Raw genomic sequence first — 26,611 nt, forward strand, 5'->3', positions numbered from 1 at the left:
CGCCGCTGAGCGCCGCCGCCCCCTTCCTCCCTTCCTCCTCCCTCTCTCTCTCCCTTCTTTCCTCCTCTGCCTCCTCCGCAGCCGGACCAGCTCCCTCCCACATCTGGCGCCTAGAGACCCTGGGGATCCCGCGCACACGCCCTTGGACCAGCACCCGACAGAAAGCGCCCTGAGGGGCTTGAGTCGCTCTGGGGGTAGCCAGAGCCGCGGTCCTCTGTCTCCCCGACGGCTGGGGGGAGGGGGGAGGAGGTCGCGCGCCCCCCTCCCCGGCGCCAACTCCCCCTGGCGGCCGCTCCCATGGGTGTCGCTGGGCCGCGCCATGCCTAAGGAGGCGCCGCGATGGGCCAAGGGGACGAAAGCGAGCGCATCGTGATCAACGTGGGCGGCACGCGCCACCAGACGTACCGCTCGACGCTGCGCACGCTGCCCGGCACGCGGCTCGCCTGGCTGGCAGAGCCCGACGCCCACAGCCACTTCGACTATGACCCGCGCGCCGACGAGTTCTTTTTCGACCGCCACCCGGGCGTCTTCGCGCACATCCTGAACTACTACCGCACGGGCAAACTGCACTGCCCGGCCGACGTGTGCGGGCCACTCTACGAGGAGGAGCTGGCCTTCTGGGGCATCGACGAGACCGACGTGGAGCCCTGCTGCTGGATGACGTACCGCCAGCACCGCGACGCCGAGGAGGCGCTGGACAGCTTCGGCGGCGCGCCCCTGGACAACAGCGCCGACGACGCGGACGCCGACGGCCCCGGCGACTCAGGCGACGGCGAGGACGAGTTGGAGATGACCAAGCGCCTGGCACTCAGCGACTCCCCGGACGGCCGGCCCGGCGGCTTCTGGCGCCGCTGGCAGCCGCGCATCTGGGCACTCTTCGAGGACCCCTACTCATCCCGCTACGCGCGGGTAAGTGACAACTTACCCATCTAAAGAGCGGGGCGGGGAAGTCAGGGTCCTCTGCCTCCCGAGGGCAGGGGTGGATTCGAAAACTGATGCCTAGGGAGTCAGAACTGAAAGGGGGGTGTTTGTGCGCGTGTGTAAGCGACAGAGTGACTCTCCTGAAGGGTGACTAGCTTTGTACATATGTAAAGTCTGTGTCTGTATTCCAGATTTAATGTGCACGGGTGAGTATGAATGGGTGTGTTTGTGTGTATGAGTAGATTGTGTGTGTATATTTATGTAAGTGTGGTGGTGTATATTTGCGTGGGTAAGGTATGTAGTGGGAATGAGTGAGCATGTGTGTATGTTTGAGTGTGCAGGAGTGCCTGTGTGTGCATATTTGCGTCTCTGCAGGTGTACAGGGTGAAAGTGTGAACTGTCCTTTAGATTTTGGTGTGGGGAGGGAAGCTGGAGCCCTTCCTCTCTCCCAGGTAAGGGCCACCTGGAACCAGCCAGGGCCCACAGAAGAGGGCTTGAGACCTGGTCTGCTGCCTGAGAGAGACCACCCCTCCCCAGGGAGCAGCTTCAGGCCATGGGGAGATGGTCAAGGGGGAACCTTTATGGCTAATTAATTGGTAGATAGTTGGGGAGGGGGATGTGATCCCTCTGAGACCTGCTCCTGGGAACAGAGCCTGCCCTTCTGCCTTGTCAAAAGGAGAGGGTGCTTGAGGGGGCCACTGGGCTTCTGCCTATGCTTCCTCTCGGACCTGTCGGGACAGAGAAGGGGTCTACGGGGGGATCTGTGAGGACAAGGTTTGTGAGAGGTGGGTGTGTCTTCATCAGCCACTCCCCTTTAGTGACAGCAGCTTGTTGCCAGGGAGAAAGGGCACCCTGCTGCCGACCTTGGCCCCTCAGATGGCCTCTCTGACCACTTTCCTCAACTATAAAATGGGAGAGGGGGTCTGGTAAATTCTAAGGGTCCTTGCTGCTTTAACTGAGCCCCAAAGGGAGACACCAGTAGCAGCCACCTACCCTGGAAGACACGTCTTGCTTTTGCTGGGCTCTGTCCTCAGAGGCCTGAACCAAGCCTGTGGCATGAGGGGAGGGGTCAGAGTTGGGAATTTAAAGCAGAGCCTCTCCCCCATGTGTGAGCTACCCACTAACCCCCTACCAGTCCAAACGCTGCCTCTGCTGCCCCGCTCTCCTTTACTGCTCCACATCCCTTGCATCCTGCCCTCTGGAGCCCAGGGATGGAGGTTCGGGCAGGGGAGGGGGCAGGAGTGTCTGCCCAGCTGACTCCAGTGGGGAAAGGGGACTGGAGGGTGGGCACTGAAGTGTCCATGGCAGAGAAAGGCTGTGTGTAGGCACAGGCCTGGTGGATGTGTTACTGAGATAAAACACTCAATGTTTTAGCATCTGAGGGAGGGGGTAGCAGGTCTTATATATTAAATCTTAGCTCAGATGTGTGTGTGTGTGTGTTTGGGGGAGCACAGTAACGGGGGAGAGTTAAACCCCCTGTTTTGAGGACCCTGCCCAAGGTCACCCGGGGAGTTAGAGGCCAAGCAGGATTGGAACCCAAATCTCCTGGGACCCCATCCTCCACCGAGCTGGCCCCCAGCTCCCTGCCATCTCCAGAGTGGACTGAGACGCTCGGAGGTCTCCCCTCCCCTCCCCTCTCCTGACAGAGGCCACCAGAGCCAGGGGATTATGTAACTGGAGGCTATGGCTGAGCTGTGGGGAGGGGCAGGAGGAAGGGGACTGGGAGGTTGAACTGGCACATGTGGGGCGGGGGGCATGCGGGGCAGAGGCCTGGGTTAGAGCAGCTGCCCATTCAGCCTGCATTTGGCCTCGGACAGCATCTCACCACGACCACCACCCCTTTGGCCCCAGAAGCAGAGTAGGCCCAACTTCCATAGGGTCCTCTCAGCTTTCGGGCTCCCCAGCAAGAGGCTGGGTCCCCCCACCCGTCTCCTTGCGCTCAGCTTTAGGGCTCTGGCCTGTGCCCCTGAGCTTCAGGATAGGCAGGGGTCACGTGGGGCACGTTCCAGCCCTCTGCCCTGTCCATCTCCTCCCACTGGCCGTTCCTCTGCTTTGGGGTGGCTGTCACCCCATGCAGATAAATGGGTTGGATAAATGGGGTCTTGTTGGTGTACAAAACCTTACAGAAAAGTCCTGGCTCTCTCCAGTGTCCACTGAAGAGCAGATTCTGAGGGAGAAGCTGGGCAGTAGGTGGGGGGGTGGAGGTGGTTTAGAAGGTATCGTCCCACAGCCTATCTGTGCCACCTTCCTTCCCCCGTAGGCACACAGGGGTGTTCTAGCTCCCTTGGGTGACAGATGAGGACACTGGGGCCTGCCCAAGGGCACGCAGGAACTGAGGGCAGAGCCTGGATTAGAACCCAGGCTTCCCGCTGCACGCCCGGCTGGCCTAGCTGCATTGCGCTGCCTCTCTGCAGCGCATCTGCGCAGAGCCCAGCCGGCCACCCGCCCACCCTGCCCCCTCCATCTCTGCTCCGCCACTGCTGTCACCTTTGTTTACCCCTCCCCACGCGGGCCCCAAGCTGCCTCAGATTTGTGGGTGGGGATTTAAATGTTTATTCTGGATTCGAGACCAGAATCCTGTGTGTGACACTGTAGATGTGCATGAAAGAAAAGCTGTATGTGTGAGAATCTGTGTAAGAGAGATTCTGTGTGGGTGTGAGAGGTTCTTCATGCGTGTGAGAAAGACCATATGAGTGAGACTCTGGGAGTGTGTGTGTGTGTGTGTGTGTTGAGACTATGTGAGAGAGATTCTGTGAGTCTCTGTATCAGAGAAATTCTGTGTGAATGTGAGAGAGACAGATTCTGTGTGTTTTGAGGGATGGACTTCGTGTGTGAGAATGAGACTGCGTGGGAGAGAGTGCGTATATGAGAGAGAGAGACTGTATGTGTAATAGAGATGCTGTGTGTGTGTTTGTGTGAGAGGGAGAGAGGGAGGGAGATTCTTGGGGTGTGTAAGAGACTTGAGGTGAGTGTATTTCTGTGTGTGGCAGGCATGATACTGTGAGGCCTTGCATGTGAGGCTGTGTGCACGAGCCCATCTGTGTGTGAGGCTGTGTGGGGTGAGGGCCCGATGTGTGACGGAGACCGTGTGTAGTGAGGGGTGTGTGAGACAGAAGCTGTGTGTGAGAACCTGGTGTCAGTGTGGCTGTGTGTGCTCGTATGTGAGAGAGGCCCTGCATCGCCTGGGTGTGTGTGCCTTGAGGAAGATGAAACTCCAGACCAGCCTCCTGCCTGCTGCCTCCATCTCCTAGGACTCCTGAGCTGCCTTAGTGAGCAGTTTTGCCCCCCATTCCCCATCCTCAGTGGGAATACTGCTCTAGCTCAGGCCAGTTGCTGGTGCACAGGCCAGGCAGTGAGGCCACCCCTCTTCAGGCCTTAGCGGTGGCCCTGGGAGATAGGGGCTACTTGGCTGGGGTGGAAGGTCCCATCTGAGCTCTTTGGGAGTGACGGTACTAGCTGGAGCAGCGGGTTCCCTGGCCCCTCTCTCCTAGGGTTTCCTGGGCGCCCAGCCCAAGGGGGTAAGTTGGGAGGAGGGGAGCCGGGACAGGATAGCCCAGCTTGTCTTCTGGGGTGAGGGGTGTTGTCCCAGACACAGAAGCAAAGGATGTTGATGACACTTTGCGGTAAGGGCTGAAGGGGCTTCCTGGGACTATGAGAGTAAGAACTACCCCAGAGGAGGTAACACTGGGACAAGCTTTGAGGGGCAAGTAGGAATTAGCCAGGCGATGGCAGGGGATGGCAGTGCTGGCATGCAAAGCTGTGGAGGTATGGGAGCAGGCAGGGCTGTGCTGGGGCAGCCCTGGCTTGAAACCTGCCCTCCTGTCTTCCCCGGGGACCAGCACAGGTCTGAGGCTCTTGGATTTTATCTATGATTTTCATGTTGTCATCAGGAACATTGTTGTTCCAGGTCACACACCACCAATGGCAGTCCCTGCGCTGCAGGCCAGAGAGTATCTTGTGTGTGTGTGTGTGTGTGTGTGTGTGTGTTGATATCTGTCCCCCAAAGTCCCTTGACTTTCTAATGACAAAGAAGAGCCAATGGCCGCACACTTGGGAAGCCCCACCTCCATCTACACCATTGCTCAGCTCTCCTCTGGTGCCAGGTCTCTGTCTCTCTGCCTTGTCCTCACCTTTTTGGGACCTGATGTAGTCCTCTTCCTCCTCAAATCCCTGGGAAGAAATCTCACCTGGAAGCTGGGATGCAGAGCCCAGCCAGAGACTTCTGGTCCTCCCTTGGGTCCCAGCTGACACTGGGCTCTTGGCTTGGCTTGGCGTACAGAGGGAATGGGGACAGAGATGCTATCAGGGACTTCCTAAGCATCTTGTCCCCCACCTCAGAGCCCACTCCCCCAGGTCAGGGCCCCACTTTGAGTCATGGTAACATGTGAAGGAGACCCATGAGCAGTGGAGAAGGGCTGGGTGTGTTCCCCTCCTGCCACCCCAAGTGCTCCCCACCACAGTGTGTCCCCCATTCAGTGTTTTTCTCCTTCCCACGATGCTTTTACAGGTGTCCTCGTGTCTTTGAACGGTACTCCAGCCCCCCACCAGCTCCCCTCCCAGTAATGAAAATCACAAACCAAGTGTCTTCTAGTCAGAATCTTTCAGCCTCTTCGCCTCTAAAATGGGCATAATGATAGAACCTGTTCCAGAGGGTTGATGGAAAGAGTAACTGAGTTATCTGCATCTTGGTGGAGAGCCCCAAGCCACAGGGCTTGGCATGCAGTAAGTGTTCAATAAATGTTGGCTGCTGTTATTACTCCTATTGGTTGGATTATCCTTTTACTTCATGACTCTCTCTAGACTCCACCCTTTGCCCTCTGTGTCCATGTCCACTATCCTGGTTCCAGCCACCATTGTGTCCCTCAGGCCCACCTCTCCTGCAGCTTCCTGACTGCTATCCCGCCTCCAGCCCCTGGCCCTTCCATTTCATCCTCCACTTGGCAACCACAGAGGCCTCTTCAACTCACAGATCTGTCAGCTCACCTCCTTGCCTGCTTAAAACCCTTTGGTGCTTCCCCGGCCCATAATGTGGCCCTCAGGCCCTGCCTTCCTCTCTAGGCTCCTCTGGTCTGGCTCTCTCCATCACTCACTGAGCTCCAGTCATCCTGGCCTCATTTCAGTTTCTGGCACACGCCACGTCTCCCAGCCTCGGGGCCTTTGCATATGCTGTGCCCTCTGGAGCACTCTTTCCTCCTGGTTTGCCCCTCTTTATCCTTGACACCCCGCCTCAAACATCAGTTCCCTGGCAATGCCTTCCTGGACCCCACAGGCTGGGTCCAGAACCAGAGTCCTTCCCTTCAGAGAAGCGATCCAGTTTGTAATAAAATGTTCATTAGCAGCCTTGCTTGATTCCAGTTTGTCTCCAACTCCAGAGTCTAAGCTTCTTACATACTCAATATAATAGGAGGTATTATCATGACACATGAGGAAGTTGAGGCCCATCGACCTCAACTGGATGAGGAGTGCTTTATCCAAGGTCACATGTGAACGCGTTACTTGGGGGGCTGGTTCAGAAACCCATGTCTCTACCTCCTGGCTCCGTGGCTGGGAATCCCACCCACCTTATGACACCTCAGGGAGTGTCTGGAGTCTGGCACTCTGGGGGCAGGAGTCTGTGCTCCCTAACTCTGGGCGTTCTGGCATTTGCCAGAGCTTTGGAGGAGATTGGCTTGAGCCTCCCAGAGAGGGAGGCGTGTTTCCTCAGAGGTGGGGGAGGGTGGCTGGTGGGGGCTTGTTCCAGGGCCCGCTGCCTGGACCAGGGATCTCGGGGCCTCCCAAGACAGCTGAATATAGTTATACGGCTATTCTGAGCAGTCTCATGACCAGTGTATTTGCTCTGGACCAAAAGGTCAAGCCGCTGTCTCCCATCAGCCCCCGGGCCAGCCTGGCCACACCCCTGGCCTGAGTGTCCCATCCCTGGGTGCAGGCTCCAGGGAAAGGGGGGCCTGAGAGGCTCCAGGGACAGTTAGATGCCTGGTCCTAGTTCAGGGGAACCACTTGTGTGGGAGGGACCACCTTTCACATGCATGGGACTGTTGGGTACTCCCAGGCCACCTCTAGCCACTGCCCTCATCCGGTGGAGGAGGAACAGGCTCAGAGCGGGGAAGACACTTGCCTAAGACCACACAGCCCATCAGCGAGGCTCGAACTCACACCCCAAGCCTCTTGGCCCAGGGCCTGGCCGTTTGCATTTCTTTTGGCTCTCAGTTTTAAAAGAATATCAAATCCTACCTGGGCACACCGTTCTCCTTACTTACGCCTCTGATTTCCTCCCTTGAGCGAGGGAGAATCTGCAGTTACCTGCCCTCCCTCCTCCCTTCCCCACTCCCCTCCCAGGGCCCAGTACAGCTGGTCAAGACCTCCCTCAGCCAGTCAACCCAGACTTGGTCCAAATCCTGTTATCATCCCCCAAGCAGGATTTTCCAGAAGCCCCTCCCTTTCTTGAGTCACAATACTAATGGCCGCTGTTTACTAAAGCACTTACTGTGTGTCAGACAGCCTGAAGGGTTTGATGTACATATTCTCATTTAATTCTCATACAAACTCCCTTGGAACTGTATCATTATTATCACACCAATGCCACAGATGAGGCTGCTGAGGCTCAGAGAGGTTAAGTAACGTTTCCAAGGTCGCTTAGCTCACGAGTGGTGGAGTGGCATTCAGCTGTGGGTCTGCCTGACCCCGGAGCTCTGTCCATAACCACTAGTCAGTACTGCCTCCTGTCACTGTTCCAGGGATGCTGGGGTCTGTGGCTTCCTGTGGCTCAGACTCGGGTTTCCTTCTGGGTCCCGTCCTCCCTCACCAAACACTCTTCCCCAAAAACCTGTCTGGGAATCCTGCTCAGCGAGTTCTGGCCCCTGAACCATGGCAGGTGAGGGTCCAGCCTGGTGGGGTAAGAGGGTGCTCTGCTAGCCCCCAAGAAGAGGGTTTTCAGAAGGGGCCTCTACTGCCCCCACCCGCCGTGCAGGCCTCGGGGCTCCATATGGCCTGCAGGCAAACAGCAGGGGGCTTGGGAGGATCAGAAGTGAACATGCACGAGGTGACGCGCGGTGAGCATGCTGGCTCCTCCTCAGCTCGGCGTTCGAGGCCTTTCTGCTCTGGAAGCTGGCCGTGCGCCCCGCTGCTCCCTTCTGCCAGGCTCCCCCCTGGCCTCCTCATCTTCAGCCCTCATTCCAACCTCTAGGTTTTTGCTCATCCATTCCCTCTCTCAGTGTCCTTTCTAGTTTTTGCTGAACATGAAAACCCATCCCCCGAGGTCCCTAATGCTTAGCCTGGCTGCTCCTGCCCTCACTGACCTCCTTTGGGAGTGAGGGGTCTGGGTTGCACAGGAAGTCCGCAGTCTTACATGATTCCAGCTGGAGGTCAGTGGGTCAGCTCTGGGGGCCTGTGGCTGGGGACAGGCAGGCCCTCAGGCTTAGCACCCACCCAGGGACATGGAGAGATGAGGCCACAGACAAGACCCCAGTTGTAGGTATCAGGCAACTACGCCAGAGCAAGATCTGTACCCAGGCCATTAAGCCAACCAGGCTTCCGTAGGCAAGTTCCATCGCCCCTTCAGGCTGCGGTTTCTCTCCCTGTGAAAGACAGAGGAACTTCTAAGTGACCACCAAGTCCCTTCTCCAGTCTGACACTCCAGGAGTTTAAGAATTCCAGGCTTCAGCTCCCTGGAGGCACTGTGGGAGCCAGGTTAGTCCTTCCCTATTTCTCCTTCCACATCCTCGGCCCAGCTCCTCTCCAGGGCACATGTGAGCTCTCCCGGTACCAAGAGGGCAGGAGCCCAGGGATGGGGGTCTCAGAAGCTTCCTCCTACATTCGTTCAGGCTCCCTCAGCCTGCTCTCATTCCTTCATCTAAGGCATAGTAATCCCGTCCTGCCAGGGGTCGCCACGGACACAGGGCCCCTGTGAGCCATCGGGCATGTAGACTCATCCAGCCCTCTCGTGCCACAGCCCTGGGGGTACCACCTCTTTACAGTGTGCTTGCTCAGGCCCAGGGGGTGGCACCTGCTGCCCTCTTCTCCAGGCCCTTTTCTTGGCTGGCTGCCCTCCAGGAGCTGCAGAAAGGTGCACTCAGAGACGAGAGGCTATGCCAGGCGGTAGGGGCTGGAGCAGAGTGTGGGGTCTAAGTCCACTGGTGTAGGGGCGCTGCAGAGAGGCGGGCAGTGAGCTTCTGCTGTGCTGGATGGGCCGGGGCTGGGGTAGGGGTGTTTGTAATAGTTGCTATGGGGGCTGCAGGGGTGTTTGCTGGAGGACTCCCACCCATGGGTGACTCTCAGTTTACCTGGGGTGCTTCAAAAGGTCAGGCTCCTGGGCTCTGTCCCTGGAGAATTCGACTCAGATCTGGGAGGAGGTGGTCAGGATGCTTACTCCACTCCCCGGAGAAGCTGATACTCAGAGAGGGAGGACTTGCCGTGGGGGGGTCTGGGACATGGGGGTCGTGCTACTCAGTGTGGTCCTCTGACCAACAGCATCCGCATCACCTGGGCACTTGTTAGAAATGAAGAGTTTCAGGCCCCAGCCCCCCCCCCCCAGATCTACTGATTCAGAATCTGCATTTTAACAAGATCCCCAGATGAATCATACGCACATCAGATTCTGAGAAGTGCTGAGGCAGGAAACAGTTCCCAGTGGAGGGGAAGTATCAGGACACAGAGAGGCCTGGATGGGCGCGTGCGGGTTGACAGAGCTTCACGGGTGATTCTGATCTTTCCTCGCGCCCAAGACATTGACATCAGGGTGATGTGCCTGGGGGGTGAGGCCCCAGCTCAGTAAATGACAGCCGCATCCACCTGGGTGGTCAGACCAAAAACCTCGACCCCATCCTTGATTCCGCTCTTTTTCTCGCGCATCAGCAAATCCTGTAGTCTCTGTGTTGAAAGCCTAGCCAGAACCCGGCCTCATCACATCACCTCCACTGCTACCTTCCTGGCTGAAGCTACCATCTTCTCTCCCCTGCATTACTGTGAACTGTCCCCCCTGCTTCTGCCCTTGCCCACGCCTTCTGCACAGGGTAGCCAGGGCCCTCCTGGTAAAACACTCGTCAGATCTGGCCACTGCTGTGCTCTGCTCCTTCTGGCTTCTGGTCTCACTGGGGGAGAAGCCCCGGTCCCTACGAGGGTTATAAGGCTCCACACGAGCTGCCCGCACCCCACCTCCCCCTCTGCTCTCCTGCTGCTCTCCTACTCAGCTCGTTCTGGCCTCCTTGGTTTTCCGCCAGCACAGTGCTTGTGCTTCTGCCTCAGGACCTCTCCTCTTGCCCTGCTTTCCACCTGGAGCCTTTCCCCTCACTATTTACTCCCTTGCCTCCTTCAGGCCTGGACTCAGATGTCATCCTCTTGGATTGCACCCTTGCATTCCCTTCCCCCATTTTGTGCTTTCCCGTTTTCTCCTTGGCATTTAACACCATCGAACTATATTCTACTCATTTACCTTGTTTATTGTATATTTCCCTCACTAGAATATAAGCTCCAAGAGGGCAGGGATTTTTGTCTCTTTTACCCATTGTTCTGTGCTTGGCACCTAGAGCAGGGCCTGGCACATAGTGGATGCTAAATACGTAATCATCGAGAGAATGGATAAGGAGGCCAGAGTTCAAGACCTAGGTCAGACATTGGCATGATGCCTTTGAGCCTATTACTGGCTGATCCTACCCTTCTTTGCCTCACCTGGGAACACAATTCCTCCATCCCCCCAAGCCTGGAGCAGTGATGGAGAGGCAGAGGCTGAGGCAGTGATAGGAGAGCTGGAGTGCTCTAATCAGGACGAGGGGGGCAAACCGCAGTCAGGGCAGTGTCCCAATTGCCGCTGTCACCACCCAGGGCCAGACGAGGCTCTTCACATCCTGGCCCTTCCATCTCTCCAAACTCCTGCTTCACTCTGCATCGGCCCAACCACTACCCACAGCCAGAGCTCAGAGGCTGAGAAACTATTTTCGAAAACCAGGACGCACAGCTCTTAGGATGGCAATGTTGCAGGGACACCGAGTTCCCAGGTCCACTTGGTCCAGCCTAATGCCCACGTCTGACTTCCCTTGGGACTCTATTTCTCCTAAAGGCCAGCCAGGTTCATTTCCTCCCTCTCCCTCTCCCTCCCCAACTCCTTCTCCGTCCACCTCCTTCCCTCCCCTTTCCCCTCTCATTATCCTCTTTCCTCTGTCAGCTGTGTTTGTGGGAAGTTCTAGTCATTAGTTAGTGGTTTTCAATACAGACTCTTCCCCTCGAAGGCCTAGGATGTGTTTTGTCCCAAATCCCCCTGCTTAAAGCCTCAGTCATGTGCTCAGTAGAAAGTGCCTGAGCTTCAGGGCTGGTCCCCACTTCCTGGCTACCTGGTGTTGGCAAGATGCCCTGGAGCCCCATTATCTCCTAAGAGTATGGCCTCTTGAGCCAGGAGGCCTGCATTCGAATCCCGGCCCCACTTCCACTTCCCAGCTGTGTGACCTTGGACAAGTTCCCTAACCTGTCTGTGCCTCAAGAGAGGGATATTAATAGCACCTGACTCTTAGGGAAGTTGGGAGAATTGAATGTGTTAAGCACTTAGCCCAGAACCCGAAACATAATAAGTGCTTAATTATCGTGGTTTCCATTATTGTCTTTTTAACAGCGCTTGGCTCTAGAAGATCTAAACCCTCACCTGTTCACCACCTGCTTCCTTTTTTCAGCAACTGACTCTCCCTTCAAATACCTCTCTAGGGATCACCTCACCTACTTGGCCCCGGGGGCCACTTCTTCCAGAATCTGTCTCCCAGGGACCAGATTTCAGTGGTCATCCTGGAAGGCAGGCCTGGATTCTCTCTTGGTCCTGCCATGAGCCTGCTGTGTGTCATGGGTGGGTCATAGCCCTCTTCAGAGGGCTCAGTCACCCCATCTGTTGTCTTGGGCCACTCGTCCCTGCTCTGCCTCCCTCCCCAGGTGTCGGGGGGAATGAGAGAGATGGATGATGGAACTTCCGCCTGCGGGGGGAGGGGGAGGGAGTGCCATTGACATCAGGCTCTGATCGGGAGCCAAGCCCGGGGACCTGAGATGCTGACAAGTGTGCCAGTGTGGTGGGGCTGGTGGGCAAGTGCCATGCATCACAGCTCAGGGCGTTGAAATGTCTCCTCTTTATAGGGGATGCTCGGGCACAGGGAGCAGTGGCAGCGGGGGCCAGGCAGACCCCAGGAGCCTGGGGGCTAAGGCCTGGGGCTCCTGTTGGTGCCACTGGACAGTACCCGTTCTGAGGCTGGGCTACCCCGCCAGGCCAACGCCAGGCTGGGTGGGGATAAGCTAATATTAGCTGGGGCAGCCCCACACAGCTGAGCTCAGGGGGCCTCAGGAGCCAGCCTCACTGGGCCCAGGCTCTGATGCTGCTTCGGACTGGGCCACAGCAGCCAGAGGAAGCTCACTCAAGCCTTTGCAGGGCCTCGGATGCCCCTTCCACCCTGGCTCAACCCAGACCCTTCCCCTGCCAGCCTGGCAACCCTATTCCTGCTCTACTTTGACTCCTGCCTGTGAGCCTCTGGCCCACTGCCTATGATGAGCCTGCCCACCACTTCCTTCCTTCCCTATCCACAGTGCAGGAAGGGACTGCTCTCCCTATACCCCTACTGTACACATAAAGACAGTCTATGTAGTTCCCCTGTCAGGGGCTGCTGTTAGCACTCATTCATTCATTCCACCAGTATTTATTGAGCACCTACTTACTAGGTTGCTGGCACTGCTCTAGAAGCTGGGAGTAGAGCAAAGAATGAAACAGTCAAAAATCCCTGCCCTCAAGAAACTTACATTCTCAAGCAGGGAGAATAAAAAGAAACAAACGGATACATGGACTATATCCTGTGTCAGATGGTGAGGAGCGCCTCAGAGATATAAAATGGAGGGAAGACACAGGAAGTGCTGGAGGTGGCAACTTAACTCATGTGGCAGGGAAGGCCTCCCTGAGCAGGTGACATTTCAGCAAAGACTTGCAGGCAGAGAGGGAGGGAGACATGTGACATCTGGAGAACAGAGCAAACGGGACATGCAAAAGTCCTGAGCAGGCGTGTGCCTGGGGCTCAAGCACAGAGGGAGGCCAGTGTCCTGGGCTGGGCTCAGAGAGCCAGGCGACAGTGGGAGGTCAGAAAGAGCAGGGCTCCCCACAGCACCCCCGGGCCCCTGACAGCGGGTACTGCCTGTGTGTGCCCGCCCAGCGCTCAGCCGCGCTCATGCCTGCGCTGCCGTCCCCTCCCCTCTCATGGCCACAGGGGCTGCACAGTCTGGACCTCCAGGGAGCCGGGCCTCAGGGAAGGGCTCCTGCCTCACCACAATCCAGGGCCTCCGTCCTCCTCTGCCTAAAGGCCAGCTGTGCCCAGCGGGAGATGCTGGGGCCACACAGGGCTGCCACCGGGCTGGGGTGATCTGCTCTCTGTGGGGGTGTGGCTGGAGGGAGACTGGTGAGGGAGCCAGCGGTGAGGGGCCCTTCCAGGCAGAGGTCCTGTTGGCAGTTTCCGGTGGCAGAGCCCTCGCTCTGGGTGCGCCGAGAGACATGGTTAGTGTGGTGGTGACGGGCCAGACTGGAGCCAGACTGCGGGGCTCCGACTGCCAGGGTCCAAACCTGGCTCTGCCGGCCGTGAGCCCCGTGACCTCGTGGGCCTCGGCCACCTCGGCTGTAAAGGGTGCTCTGCAGACGCTGGCCTCACCCGCCCGGGGGCTTCTGAGAACAGGGACCTGACGTCTCCGAAGAGGGTTGCCGTAACGGTGGGTGGAGGCTTCGGTGGTCCCCCGGGGCCCTGCTCTGCCCATGCGGGTGGTAGAGCGGGAAAGTGGGACTCCCTTGGGCCTTGTCACCAGGGCAGGTCTGAACGTATGTCAGACCAAGCCTCCCGCCAGGGCCGCCATCTTAGCACTTAATGTTTTATGCTCAACCTCAGGGGCTCTCTGAGCAGCTGAGAGGAACACAGTCACCCGCTGGGTCACCTGGAGGCAGCCTGCGCCCTGGGCCGAGGGCGGGGCTCTTGGAAGCGCATGTGGCTGTCATCTGCTAAGGGCCAGCCCCGGGGCAGTGTGTTTCTCCTCGTGTTGCCATGGATGCTCCTAACTTGGCCCCTGACCAGCCCACACCCCTGGAGCATGGCCCTTGTCTTTCTGGGCCTTAGTCCCCTCATCTACAACGCGTACATAAGGGCATCATCTGCTTCTCAGGGATGCTGGGAGAATCCACTCAGACCAGAGGCAGAAGGGTAGTTTGTGAGAGAGAAAATACGGTTCAGAACAAGGCTGTATGTGGGAGGAGACCAGATCCCAAGGGCAGGGGGAGCGTGAGGAGGGGACAGGGCAGAGGCGAGAGCACAGGCCTTGGCCCTGGACGGGCCAGGGTTTTGGTGTCCCCTGCCTCAGGGTGGGCTCGGGCAGGTGGCATCTGGCTGAGCCATTTCCTCCTGTGAAATGGGGAAGAGTCCCAGAGGGGCAGAGCCCCCAGCACAGAGCCTAGCACATGGGAGGCACTTACCAGGGGTTGGAACTGGCTGCCTGGGGCACATTGAACCTGTTCCTGGGTTCAGATTCCCCAGGGGAGCTGGTATAAGGAGGCCCTGGCTGAGCCACAGAGACAGGGAGGCAGGCCGTGGAAGCCTCATCTGGTAGCCCCATAACCTCGGGGGCACGAGCCGCTGTCACCAATGATATATTTAGTGGCACAAAGGTCAGAAATGCCAGGTGCTGGCTTCCCTTCTAGGCGGCAGGAATCGTGTCTCCCGAGGCCTGGGGGTCACCAAGAAGATATTTTTTCCCTGACTGGCAGTCTGGGGATCTGAGTAAACGCCTCGGAGTAAGAAATCACTGTGGTTTGTACTGACTTGACGAGTCTTTCCGCGTTCATGGCTCTTCACAGACCCTGTTGTGCTAGCCTAGGAAATCCCATCCATCCTGTCTTTCCAGACTGCCCACCCTTGGCCTCCAGGCACACCAACCGTTCCCCCAGGATGCCCTAGTTCCCCTGCCTCCTGCCTTGGCTTATTCTGTTCGCTCCACCAAGAATGCCCTTTCTTCCACCTCTGCATAGCTAAGATGGATCCATCCTTCAAGGCCAGCTTGGAAAAAGCTTCCTGTCTGGAGCCTTTCCTGATTCCCCTCCTGAACAGCCTGCTCTCCCAGAGAACTTTTCCTGCCCTTGACCCAGCTACCCTATTGGGGTGACGTGTCTCCGCAACTCAGCTGCAGCTTCTTAGAGGACAAGGACCACCTTAAGAAATGATAGTGCCTGTTACATAATATGGAATCAATAAATCTTTGCTAAAACAATGTACCTCACAACAGCCCTGTGAGGTAGAAGGATTAGATATTATCCCTATTTTATTGAGGAAGGGAAACATGGCCAGGTCTTCTTGGGGAAATTAAGAAGGTAAACTAGAGCCGTGCTCGTGTTCCTTCCTGTGCTATTATGTTTAGGTTCCATGGTCAAGAATGAGGTAGTTGGATGGACAGATGCGTGACGGACAAGTGGATGAAAGAATGGATAAAAAGATGGGTGCGTGGATGGATACAGATGAATGGATGGGAGGAAGGATGTATGGAGGGATACCCAGCTGGGTGGGTAGCTTGGCGGATGGGTGAACAAATGGATGGATGTGAGGGTAGATGGATAAATTTCTAGCCTCTTGGCTTCAAGGCAGGAGAGGAAGTCCTACCTCTCACTAAATGAAAACATCCTAGAGGATGGGGTTTGGAAGCTGAGGACTTCAGGGTGGAAGGCAGGATGGAGCCACCCAGCCCATGTGTGGGTTTGCTGGATGTGAGGATGGCTTGTGGAGTGAGGGAGCTGAGAGCTGGGGGCAGGGACTGACCTGAGGGACTGGCTCAATCTCAAAGGTGAGAAGCTCTGATGGAGCAGACCCAGGACAGGCTGGAAAGCAGTTACAGGCAGAGCCATGTGACAGGAAGGACCTCAGGGCCCAGAGTTTTCCGGACTCCCTGCGGCCACTGGAGGGCAGGCAGTGAGTGGGGGATTGGCCTCTGAACCCCAGGCCGCACTGAGCATAGCTGTGATTGCAGTCTGTTCTCGGGTGGGGAGGCCACGGTTCCTCCTCAGGCCCCCAGCCTTGGCGAGCAAGCCCCCCGATGGCTCTGGCAGGACGTGCTCAGCCCCTCGGCTGAGGAGGGGCCCCTCCTGAGGCCCTGGATGGCCCTTGCTCAGGTATACTGAGGTCCACGATCACCCAACTGCTTTTTTGCATCAATTCCCAAGCTCTAGACGTGAGCTCCAAGACTTTCGTTCTAATTGCCTAGCAAGGGTCAGTCAAGGGCCCACAGACACAGGGGGCCAAGAGTTGAGCTTGGCAGGGCCTAGTGGCTTAGATGCAGCTAGCTGGGAGCAGACTCTTACAGCCGGAGCTAAGGCTCTCCCTTTGCACAAGGCACAGTGCTGAGCGCTCCAGGCCCCCTCCCCAAGCCCCGCTCTAGTGTTCCCCAGCACCGGGCTGCACCCCACGCCCACCCCAACGCACGCGCGTGTGCATGCACACACACACACACGCGCGCGCGCGCACACACACACACACACACACACACACACACACACACACACACACTGGCCCCCGGCGATCTCCCTGGGAAACCAGGTCCTGATGAGAGTGCCTGGTGCGCTGCTAACTGCTCATTACAGTCACAGCTGCAGCTAAGTATAGCTCCGGTACACACAAGACCAAGACAACAATGGAGGGAGAGTCTATCCATAAAACAGCTCCGCATGCAAACACACAAACATCTGCACACGCATGCTCCCCACACTTATGCACGCTGATGGCCTCGGACACTCATGAACCCAAAATTGCACCAACACAAAGTTTCATTCATTCTCTCAGGCATTCATTCAATCAGTGTTTGTTGAGGGGCCAGGAGGGTGGTTAAGAGCGTGTGTTCTGGAGTCACACAAAACTGGGTTTCGATTTCTAACTCCATCACCTCCCAGGTGTGTGAGCATGGGCAACTTCCTGAACCTCTGCGAGCCGCAGTTTCCTTCTTTGTGGCATTTGGATGGTAACCGCAGTAAGGACCCCAGAGGTGGTGCAGGAGTCAGTGAGACGGGGTGTGTGAGAGTGCTTAGGATGAGTCCGGTTCAGGATGTAGCACACAGTAGGTGTCTTTACCCTCACTATTGAAGTCCTACTATGTGCCTAGCTCTGTGCTGGGAGCTTTATTTAAAGCTGTGATTTCCACAGGTGGCTGTGAAAAGTGGAGCCTGGTGTATAATAGGCACGCAGTGAATGTTTGATGATTAAATGCATGAACGAATGAGTGAAAGCTGCGTCCAAGGCTGGCCAGATGGCGTTGGAGCTTCCTTCCCTCAGGAGGAATCCACCCTCACTGGTCTCTCATCCAGGCTATGTCTCTGGTAGGATCGAGATGTTCTTGAGGGTAACACAGGGACCCTAGAAAAGGAGCTGGAGGGTGTCTGAGCACCTCTCGCTTTGCAGATGGGGAAATGGCAGCACAGTGGGAGCAGGCAGCAGGCATCATCCAGGCCAAACATTCGGCAGTCAGTGGCCAGGGCCCAGAGCTGCCACCCTGAGCCAGCCTAGCACAGCGGCCCAGCACAGTGAATGGTACCTGGTCCAGCCACAGCCCCTGAGTCCCTGAGCCTGCTCAGGCCACAGGCCCCGTCCTGGCTTGGGCAGACACAAGAGACACGCAGCCCCAGTCAGAACCCTGGCTGAGCTGTCGGGCAGGCTGGGGCCTCTGGGCTGGCACTAGACAGGGCTCCGTCTGCCCCCCGGAGAAGGGGCTGGAATTCCATCCAGCCTGGGTAGGAAACGGGCTTCAGGACTTGAAGGCACTGTCACTGTTCCCTGCCTTTGAATAGGCCGGCAGCTAAACTGCCTGGGCCCTCTCCTCCCATCGCACCGCCTCAAAAAGAAAGTGACATTTCCTGGTGCTTTTTTAAGCCCGGGCTGGCTGGGCCAGCCCCGGGAGTGGGGTGGGGAGGAGGTGGGCAGCACTGGGAGTCACACAGCCCGAGTCTCGCCTCACCTTGATTGATCGCAAGGCGCTGGGAATAGACGTGGCCTCATCTCCTCGCCATGTGCCCCAGATTCCAGATTCTGCACTCCAGGGCCTGCGTGCGGGTTTTGAATTCCACATTCCCACGCCAGTTCTGTCCCCTAGGCAGGACTCGGGCTGTTGAATTCCACAACGAGAGCCTTCAGCTGGCAGCCTGCTGGGAGGGGAGGCTATGTCTGGCCCTCTCTGAAAAGGAACTTCGTGCCCTTGTGCCCACTCTCCTCATCCACGTTCACGGCCGGTGGGGATGCAGGTCTTTGTGCCCATTGACAAGAGGTGAACGTGATTGTGCCTGCTGCCTGTGTAGACATGAGTCTGCTGTCAATGGGTGTACCCACTGCCAGTGTAGACCTGGATCTGCGCTCAGTCACTGCCCATTGCCAGTGTAACATACCACCTCTGTGAGGAAGGAGCTGATGAGAACACAGCTGAATGATTAGCGACTGCATCTGTGGCCAGGTTAGTCATAGATGCATGGATAGAGATTATGCTTTTCCCAGTGTGGCCACAGATCTGCTGTAAGTGTGGCTAGTGCTGGTGTAAACACAGGTCTGAAATCAACGATTGTGCGCATCGCAGGGTAGAGGCAGATGCGGTATCAGTGAGTCAGTGCTTGTGTGCGCTGCCCGTGCAGGCGAGGGAAAGTGGGCATCAGAGGAGGGGTCACTTCCTAAGGAGGCTGCGAGAGTAAACTTTGTGGTACCCATTGTGTAGGTGGATGGGTTGAGACAAGCAGACACACAGAATGGGCAGCTGTGCTCTTGCTTAGCTGTGCTCCTGGTTCCCAGGGAAGGGGCTCCTCTTCCCCTTCTAGTGGGAGGGGTATGGCTGAGCGAGATGGTGGGGCCGGTCCTGGTCCTCAGATCCAGCCACCTCATGGACCTTACATGCTAAGGGCGGAGAGAGACAAACAACAGAGATGAAAATAAGCAAGTTGGATGGTGTGACGTGCCAGCGTCATACAACTGGATACTTAGAATGGGTGAATGTTACTGTATATATTGTATACAAAAGGTATATGTATATTGTATATAAGTTATACCTCAGTAGACAAACAACAGAGATGAAAATAAGCAAATTGGATGGTGTGACGTGCCAGCGTCGTACAACTGGATACTTAGAATGGGTGAATGTTACTGTATGTATTGTATACAAAAGGTATATGTATATTGTATATAAGTTATACCTCAGTAAAGCTGGGGAAAAGTTAGTGTTCGAAGATGGTACGTGCCTAATGGGGCAAAGCAAAGGAAGGAAAATCCAATTAGTGAGGGGCGCTGGCAGAGATTTTAGAATGGTCAGAGTGGGCCTCATGAGACGGCGAGGGAATGAGCCATGAGGATGTGGGGAAGGGGGCTCTGGGCAGAGGGAACAGGCGGTGTGAGGGCCCTAAGGCGGGCATGTGTCTGGCGTGTTTAAGGATCATGTTTGAGGAGGCGGTGTGGCTGGAACATGCGAAGGGGGGCAGTGATAGGAGAGGAGCTCGGAGGGGAATGGAGGACCTGATCACGTGGGGACCGGCAGGGCGTTGCGAGGACCTTGGCTTGTCCTACAAGAGAAATGGGGACCCAGTGCAGGGTTTTGAGGAGAGAAATGGCACGATCAGATTTACATTTTGAAAGGATCACCTGGCTGCTATGTTGAAAACAGTCCTAGAGCACCGGGAATATTGGAAGCCGAGAGACCAGTTAAGATTATGCTCTTAGCGTAATCTAGGGGGAGCTGATGATGCCTGGGACGGGGTGGTAAGAGTGGTGCTGGGAAGTGGTCAGATTCTGGATTTATTTCAATCTGAGCCAAGAGGATTTCCTTATAATTAACTGTGAGGTGTGACAGAAAGAGCAGTGTCAAGGATGACTCCAGAGTTTTTGGCAAGAATGTCCTGGGAGGATAGGGTTGCCATCTCATGTGATGGAGAAAGCTGCCAGGGGTGGAGGTGGTACAGGCGCTCAGTTGACGTGCTGAGTTGGAGAGGCGGCTAGTAGACCTCCACCACAGAGACGCAAGGGAGCTGGATGCTGAAGTCCTGAGTTCAGGAGAAGTGCTGGGCTGCAGATAAATATTTGGGAGTGTGCAATCAATGGTGTTTGAATAGGCGATGGTATTTAAGCCTTCAAACTGGGTAAATCGATAAGGGAATGAGTATAGATGGAGAAGAGGCCCAAGGACTGCACTCTGGGGCACCCCAAGAGTTAGAGGCTGGGGACAAGATGGCACAGGACATCAAGAAGGAACAGCCAGTCAGGTGGGAGGAAAATCAAGAGACTGCAGGGCCCTAGAAAGTGTAACAAAAAGGAGGGAGTGATCAGCTGTCTCAGATGCTGCTGATGGTCAAGAAACGTGAGGACCGGGAATTTTTCCCATTCTTTCTGCCTAGAATGCTCTTCCTTGCACCCTGCATTTCCCTAGTGATTTTTACCCATCTTTCCAACCTCCGTACACTTGTCACTTCCTCGTGGGAGCCACTCCAACCCCAAGACTTGTTAAAGGCCCATAGAATGCCGTGTGCATTCCCCTCAAAGCCCTCGTCCCCTCATACAGGTACGTATTTGCTTGTCTGGTTATCTGATAAATGTCAGTCTCCCCTGCTAGGAGCTGTGGCTGTTTTTGCTCATTCTGTACCCAGTGCCCAGCACAGGCCTGGGATAAGGCATAAATCTTTGTTGGAGGGAGCACAGGTGGGCAGTTAGCTGTGGTCCCACCTGGGTTGTGTCCACTGCCCTCCCTGATCTCTTCCTCTTGGGGTCATCTTTTTATTCCTCTCCCCCCAACACACACACACACACACACACATATATATATATACACACACACATGCACACCCTATGGGGAGTCAGGACCCTTGACTCGATGCTAAAACATAAGTGGGCACTGGGGGGAAATTTCCCAGTGGATTCCTAGTGGACACTTCATGGAGCTTGGAGCCTCAGTTTTCTCATCTGCCAAATGGGGGCAATCAAGGCTGTCTGGCTGATGGCCCAGCTGGTGTGTGTGTGTGTGTGTCTGTGTGTGTGTGTGTGTGTGTATGGATATGAAAGAGATTTATAAGTGGAAGCCCTGGAGTGTGCTGGTTTTAGAGTCAGAGAGACCTGGTTTCAAATTCTGCTTATCACTTCCGATCTGTGTGGGGTTTGGTTTTTTTTGCACACGTCTTAACCACTCTGAACCTCAGTTTTCTCATCTGCAAAGTGGAGTTAATGACACTTCCCTTGGGGAGGTTTTTAAAGATAAATGAGATCATGTTTGCAACAGTCGTCATTATTACTTTATAGCAGAGGTCAGTGAGGCTCAACAGAGACAAATATTCCCGCTACTGAGGTGGTTGTGAGCATTGAAAAGGGCAAAGTGTGCCATCCATGTGGCCACGCACAGTGAGTTCTTAACAAAACCAGGCTCTGAAACAGCCGGGGGAGCTGGCCCAAGAAAAGGAGTGTGGACGGAAGCTGGCGGAAGCCTGGTGCACAGGAGGGATGGCTTAGGGTGGGTCCTGAGGCCCATCTGCAGGTGTGGGCAGGGCCGTCAGAGGGAGAAAGGGGAGCAGGTGTGTCCTGGTGACCCCAGAGGGCAGAACTGGGATCACTGGGAGAAAGAGGCAGGGAGGTTGACTTAAATATGAAAGAAATGCATGTCTGGAGTGCTGATGGCCTCAGGAGCTCCCCATCGCTGGCGGTCACCAGCAGAGATGTCTGCTCAAGGTTACTCCAGAGGGGATTATTGAACTGCCCCTGTAGGGAGTGCCTTCCTACTCACTTCCTCATCTGGGAGTCTCAGTCGCGTATTTCTTATTCCAATCTGTGTCACAAAGATGTTTGAGGCGCATGAGATACACATACAACAGAATCCTTAGAAATAAAGAAGAAAATAAAAGAAAAAATAAGACTCGTATAATGAAGAGAAGAAATAGTGATACCCCAAACCCAGGTAAAAGATTGGTCTGGAACTGAGCATCAAATTTAACTGAGCTCCCTAGCAGTCAGAGCAAAAGAGGAAATACGAAGTGTTCCATAAGTCATCGTTTACTAATAGAAAAGTAGACAAGCATGTCAGGAAACAGTTGACACAGTTCGAAGTCCTAAACTAGAAGAGGAATTTCCTGTGTGGAATACTGGTATTTCTCCAAGTTTCAGATGCTAACAGGAGAGGGTGTTCACTATCTGTTTTCCAGAAGGGACTCTCAGGTCACAGGAGTGGGTGGGAAGTTGGTTCCTGATGGCCCCTCCTGGGACCCTGACACGCAGCCTTCCTGGCCTGTGGGACCGCAGGGGCGCGCTGGGACAGCACAGCCCCACTCTGTTAAGGCACCCAGCCTTGTGGCTGGCTAAAGTCGAAATGAAGCTGGAGCAGCCGTGCCCATCTCACGGGGCACAGCCAAGCCGACTTGCACTGTGGACATCCTGCCTGGCTGCCTAAGGGGCCTGGGGGAGGCCTGAAATGCAGGGCTTTGAAGTAGGACCGATCCTGCCACTGAGAACCTCTGAGACCTTGGGCAAGAATCTTCTCTTCTCTAAACCTCAGACTCGTTGTCTGAAAAGCAGTGGTAACAGCAGAACTTACCGCCCTGGGCTGGTGTGAAGTTTAAATGAGACGATGCACAGAGAGCCCAGGAAGCAGGGCTGCTCGAGACCAGGAAGCTGCTGTTACCAGCCTCCCTCTTGTCACTGGAGTTAGGCCGGGAAGCCGGGAGCTCATCGCGTGACCTTGGGTGTCCTTTCCCGTCAAGCCTCGTTTCCTCCCAGCCCGAAGGCCGGGGCTCACGTGGAAGACCCCGTGGAAGTGGGCATGTTACGTCACCCTCGCCCTGAGCAGCGTGGCCCTCACCAGCTGGAGGCCGCAGTGCGGGGTCTGGGACACAACCCCACCTTGGGCCGCGGCCCCGGGAAACAGGCTCTGCGGGCTGTGCTGTTGGCTCTCACGAGGCTGTCATTTGCTCCTGGTTTGCTGTTTGCAGGCAAGTGGTCACAACAGGAGCAGAAAAAATTAGGGGAAAAAAGCCTAAAGTTAGACACATTTCTCCCTTTAGCTGTTGCTGCTACTCCTTGCAGTCACTCTCCCACCCCCAGCGATTTGGGTGGAAGAAAACCCAAAATGCTGTGTTTGGATTTTTGTGGAGGGAAGCCTTGGCCCAGCTCCTGGAATACCAGTGAGCAAAAGAACTGGCAGTCTTGGGGTTTCTTCCTGCCCTAGAATTCCACCCTGGATCTGGGGAAGCCCTAGACACCTGGCCTTTTCCCCCAGGCCCTTCAATAGTGCCTTACTTCCTGGAGTGTGTTATTATTCTTATTATTGTCCGCATTTTAAGAATGATGGGATTGAGTCTCCAAAGAGTGACTTGCCTGCAGTCACACCTCCAGTGGCAGAGCTGGGATTTGAACTCAGGTCTCTGAAGTCAAGCCCAGGACGCTTCTCCTTCTGCCTTGCTGCCTGCTTCCCAGCCCCTAAATGTGGTCTCAGGCTGATGAGGTCCGTTATGTATCAGAGCTGCCAGGCAGTTGGGTCTTATCTGGCCTCATGGATCCCACGTGCCAGGATGGGGCTGGCGGCATCAGAACGACAGAGGACACAAATTAAAGGTAAATGTCTGGTCCCACCCACAACTCTGGGTGCGGCCAAGGGCTCTGCATCTGCATCTCCACTCCGCGGTGCTCCCCCAGCACACTGGCCTCTGCCCGCTCCCGCCTCCTTCGTGCCCCACCAAACTCCCCCAGGGAGGGCCTCTTACTCCCTGCTTTCCCTTCCACCCTTCCAGGGCGTTGGGTTAGGCCCCCGCCACGTTCTCTTTCTTGTTAAATCCAGAGACTTCTCCTCTGGCCCTATCCCACTGGGTCCCTCAGGGGCCATCCCTCAGGAAACACCCCTCCCCTTGTCCTCAGGGACCAGGACTGGCCCTCGGGGGGGCAGATTGGTCACCGTGCTGCTCGGCCAAGCCTGCACAGAAGCGTGGGCTCGGCCTCACTCGTGCCACGTGGCTGAGCGTGGGCATGGGGTGACTCTGTGAAGGACAGTCGTGTTCTTTTGTGATGCGGGGGCAAGTCCGCCTCAGTCTCCCGGGTGCCTCCAGCTCAGCGGTTCTGTGACTGTAAGATTCTTGGCTTTTTTTACATCTGAGGTGCTCTGATGCGGAAGGTGCTGCTGTGATGGGAGAGGGCCGGGCGGGAGGGCCCACTGAGGCGAGAGGTGGCCAGTTTGTAGGGACGGAAGCAACGCGTTCAAGCACCTCCTTCTTACTTTCTGTGTGTTGTTTCATCCCATTATCACAACCAGCCGGGAGGCAGGGAATGTTATCCACCCCTTCCCTGTCCAGGAATGAAGGCTCAGAAAGGGGCGATGTCCAAGGTCACCAGCCGAGCCGGGCCCCAAACTCAGGCTGGTCTGACCTCAAGGTCCAGCCATTTCTGTTCCAGCTGCTGCCTCCTTTGACAGACGGACTTGTGCTGCTTTTGACCCAGGGTCTAGAAGGCAGGCGGGACCTGGAGAGCAGAGAGGCCTGGGAGCGCGTGTTAAATGAGCAAAGGCTCAGAGGCCACGATGATGAAAGCCCAGAACTGACATTTCAGGAGAACCTGACTCTCACCCCTGCGAGCTCCATGACCTTGGGCGGGAGGCTCTGCCTCCATTTCCCCATTCCGGCCACAAGGGGCGGGTTTTGGATCAAAACCTCTGAGGGCCCCTCTGTCTTGCTGCTCTGGGTTTCTAATGACTGTGTTTTCCTAAGTCCAAAGTACCATCGATTCAACTATGCCATGAGCTAAATAACAGCATGCTAGGGATATGAGAAGATATACTATTTTAAGGATGTGTATATTTTATGACATTTTCATTTCCAAAATGTGCATCTTGGAATGAAAGCAACACAGAACCTCTGCCACCTCAAAAGTTGCCAGCCTAGCTGTTGAGGCAGCTCTTTTTGGATATGACCTGGGTCTGGAATCCAGAGAATGAATTCAGTGAAGTGGGTTGTTGTGCCACTGGAAAAGTCTGGGCTCCCTGAGGCCTGGGCATGGCCTTTCCTGCCCTTGGTTCCCCCACTACCCAGGCTACAGCACCCGGGACTGAGGGGGGCAGTGCAGTGGGATGAGGGGATTCCCATCTGGGCACAGCCCTGCCTCCCTGTGACCTTCAGCCCACCTCTACCCTGTCTACCCTTTTTCTCTCAGTCAGAGACAGTCCCAGGGAAGGGGCACCACCCCCTGGCTAGTGTGTGAGGGACCGTCTCTGGCATGGACAAGGGTCATGGTCTCAACTCAGAGAACACATGTCCAGAGTGCCCAGCCAGACCCTGATTCTCCTAGGAGATGCCCATACACACACGCACACACACACACACACACACACCCCACGCTATACATGTCCCTATACACACACACACACATCACACCCAGGCATGTCCCTATACACACACACCATCATGCCCCATACATGTCCTTATGCACACACATCACATCCCATACACGTCCTTATGCACACACATCACACCCAGGCATGACCCTATACACACACACCATCATGCCCCATACATGTCCTTATACACACACATCACACCCAGGCATGTCCCTATACACACACATCACACCCCATGCATGTCCTTATGTACACACACATCACACCCCATGCATGTCCTTATGTACACACACATCACACCCCACGCATGTCCTTATACACACACATCACACCCCATGCATGTCCTTATGTACACACACATCACACCCCACGCATGTCCTTATGCACACACATCACACCCCATGCATGTCCTTATGCACATACATCACACCCCACGCATGCCCTTATGTACACACATCACACCCCACTCATGTCCTTATGCACACACATCACACCCCACGCATGTCCTTATGCACACACATCACACCCCACGCATGTCCTTATGCACACACATCACACCCCACGCATGTCCTTATGTACACACACATCACACCCCACGCATGTCCTTATACACACACATCACACCCCATGCATGTCCTTATGTACACACACATCACACCCCACGCATGTCCTTATACACACACATCACACCCCATGCATGTCCTTATGTACACACACATCACACCCCACGCATGTCCTTATACACACACATCACACCCCATGCATGTCCTTATGCACACACATCACACCCAGGCATGTCCTTATACACACACACCATCATGCCCCATACATGTCCTTAAACACACATCACACCCATGCATGTTCTTATACACACACATCACACCCATGCATGTTCTTATACACACACATCAACCCATGCATGTCCTTATACACACACATCACACCCCACGCATGTCCTTATGCACACACATCACACCCCACGCAGGTCCTTATGCACACACATCACACCCAGGCATGTCCCTATACACACACACCATCATGCCCCATACATGTCCTTATACACACACATCACACCCATGCATGTTCTTATACACACACATCACACCCAGGCATGTTCTTATACACACACATCAACCCATGCATGTCCTTATGCACACACATCACACCCCATACCTGTCCTTGTACACACACATCACACCCCATGCATGTCCTTATGCACACACACATCACACCCCATGCATGTCCTTATGCACACACATCACACCCCATGCATGTCCTTATACACACACATCACACCCCATACATGTCCTTTTGCACACACAAACTTCTACCACCTATATGAACCACA

The 26,611-nt window shown here is 55.6% G+C and overlaps 1 protein-coding gene across 1 annotated transcript in view; it reads left to right on the forward strand.

The window, feature by feature from the left end:
* The first annotated feature begins 203 nt into the window (after positions 1-203).
* KCNC1 (potassium voltage-gated channel subfamily C member 1) overlaps positions 204-26,611 on the forward strand; it is a 43,602-nt gene continuing 17,194 nt past the window's right edge. Inside the window, exon 1 of the mRNA XM_061203097.1 lies at positions 204-909. Coding sequence (XP_061059080.1) covers positions 340-909 — 570 coding nt within the window. The 5' untranslated portion in view covers positions 204-339. The remainder of the gene's footprint in view (positions 910-26,611) is intronic.

This window comes from Eubalaena glacialis, chromosome 10, assembly GCF_028564815.1.
Source record: "Eubalaena glacialis isolate mEubGla1 chromosome 10, mEubGla1.1.hap2.+ XY, whole genome shotgun sequence".
Taxonomy (NCBI): domain Eukaryota; kingdom Metazoa; phylum Chordata; class Mammalia; order Artiodactyla; family Balaenidae; genus Eubalaena; species Eubalaena glacialis.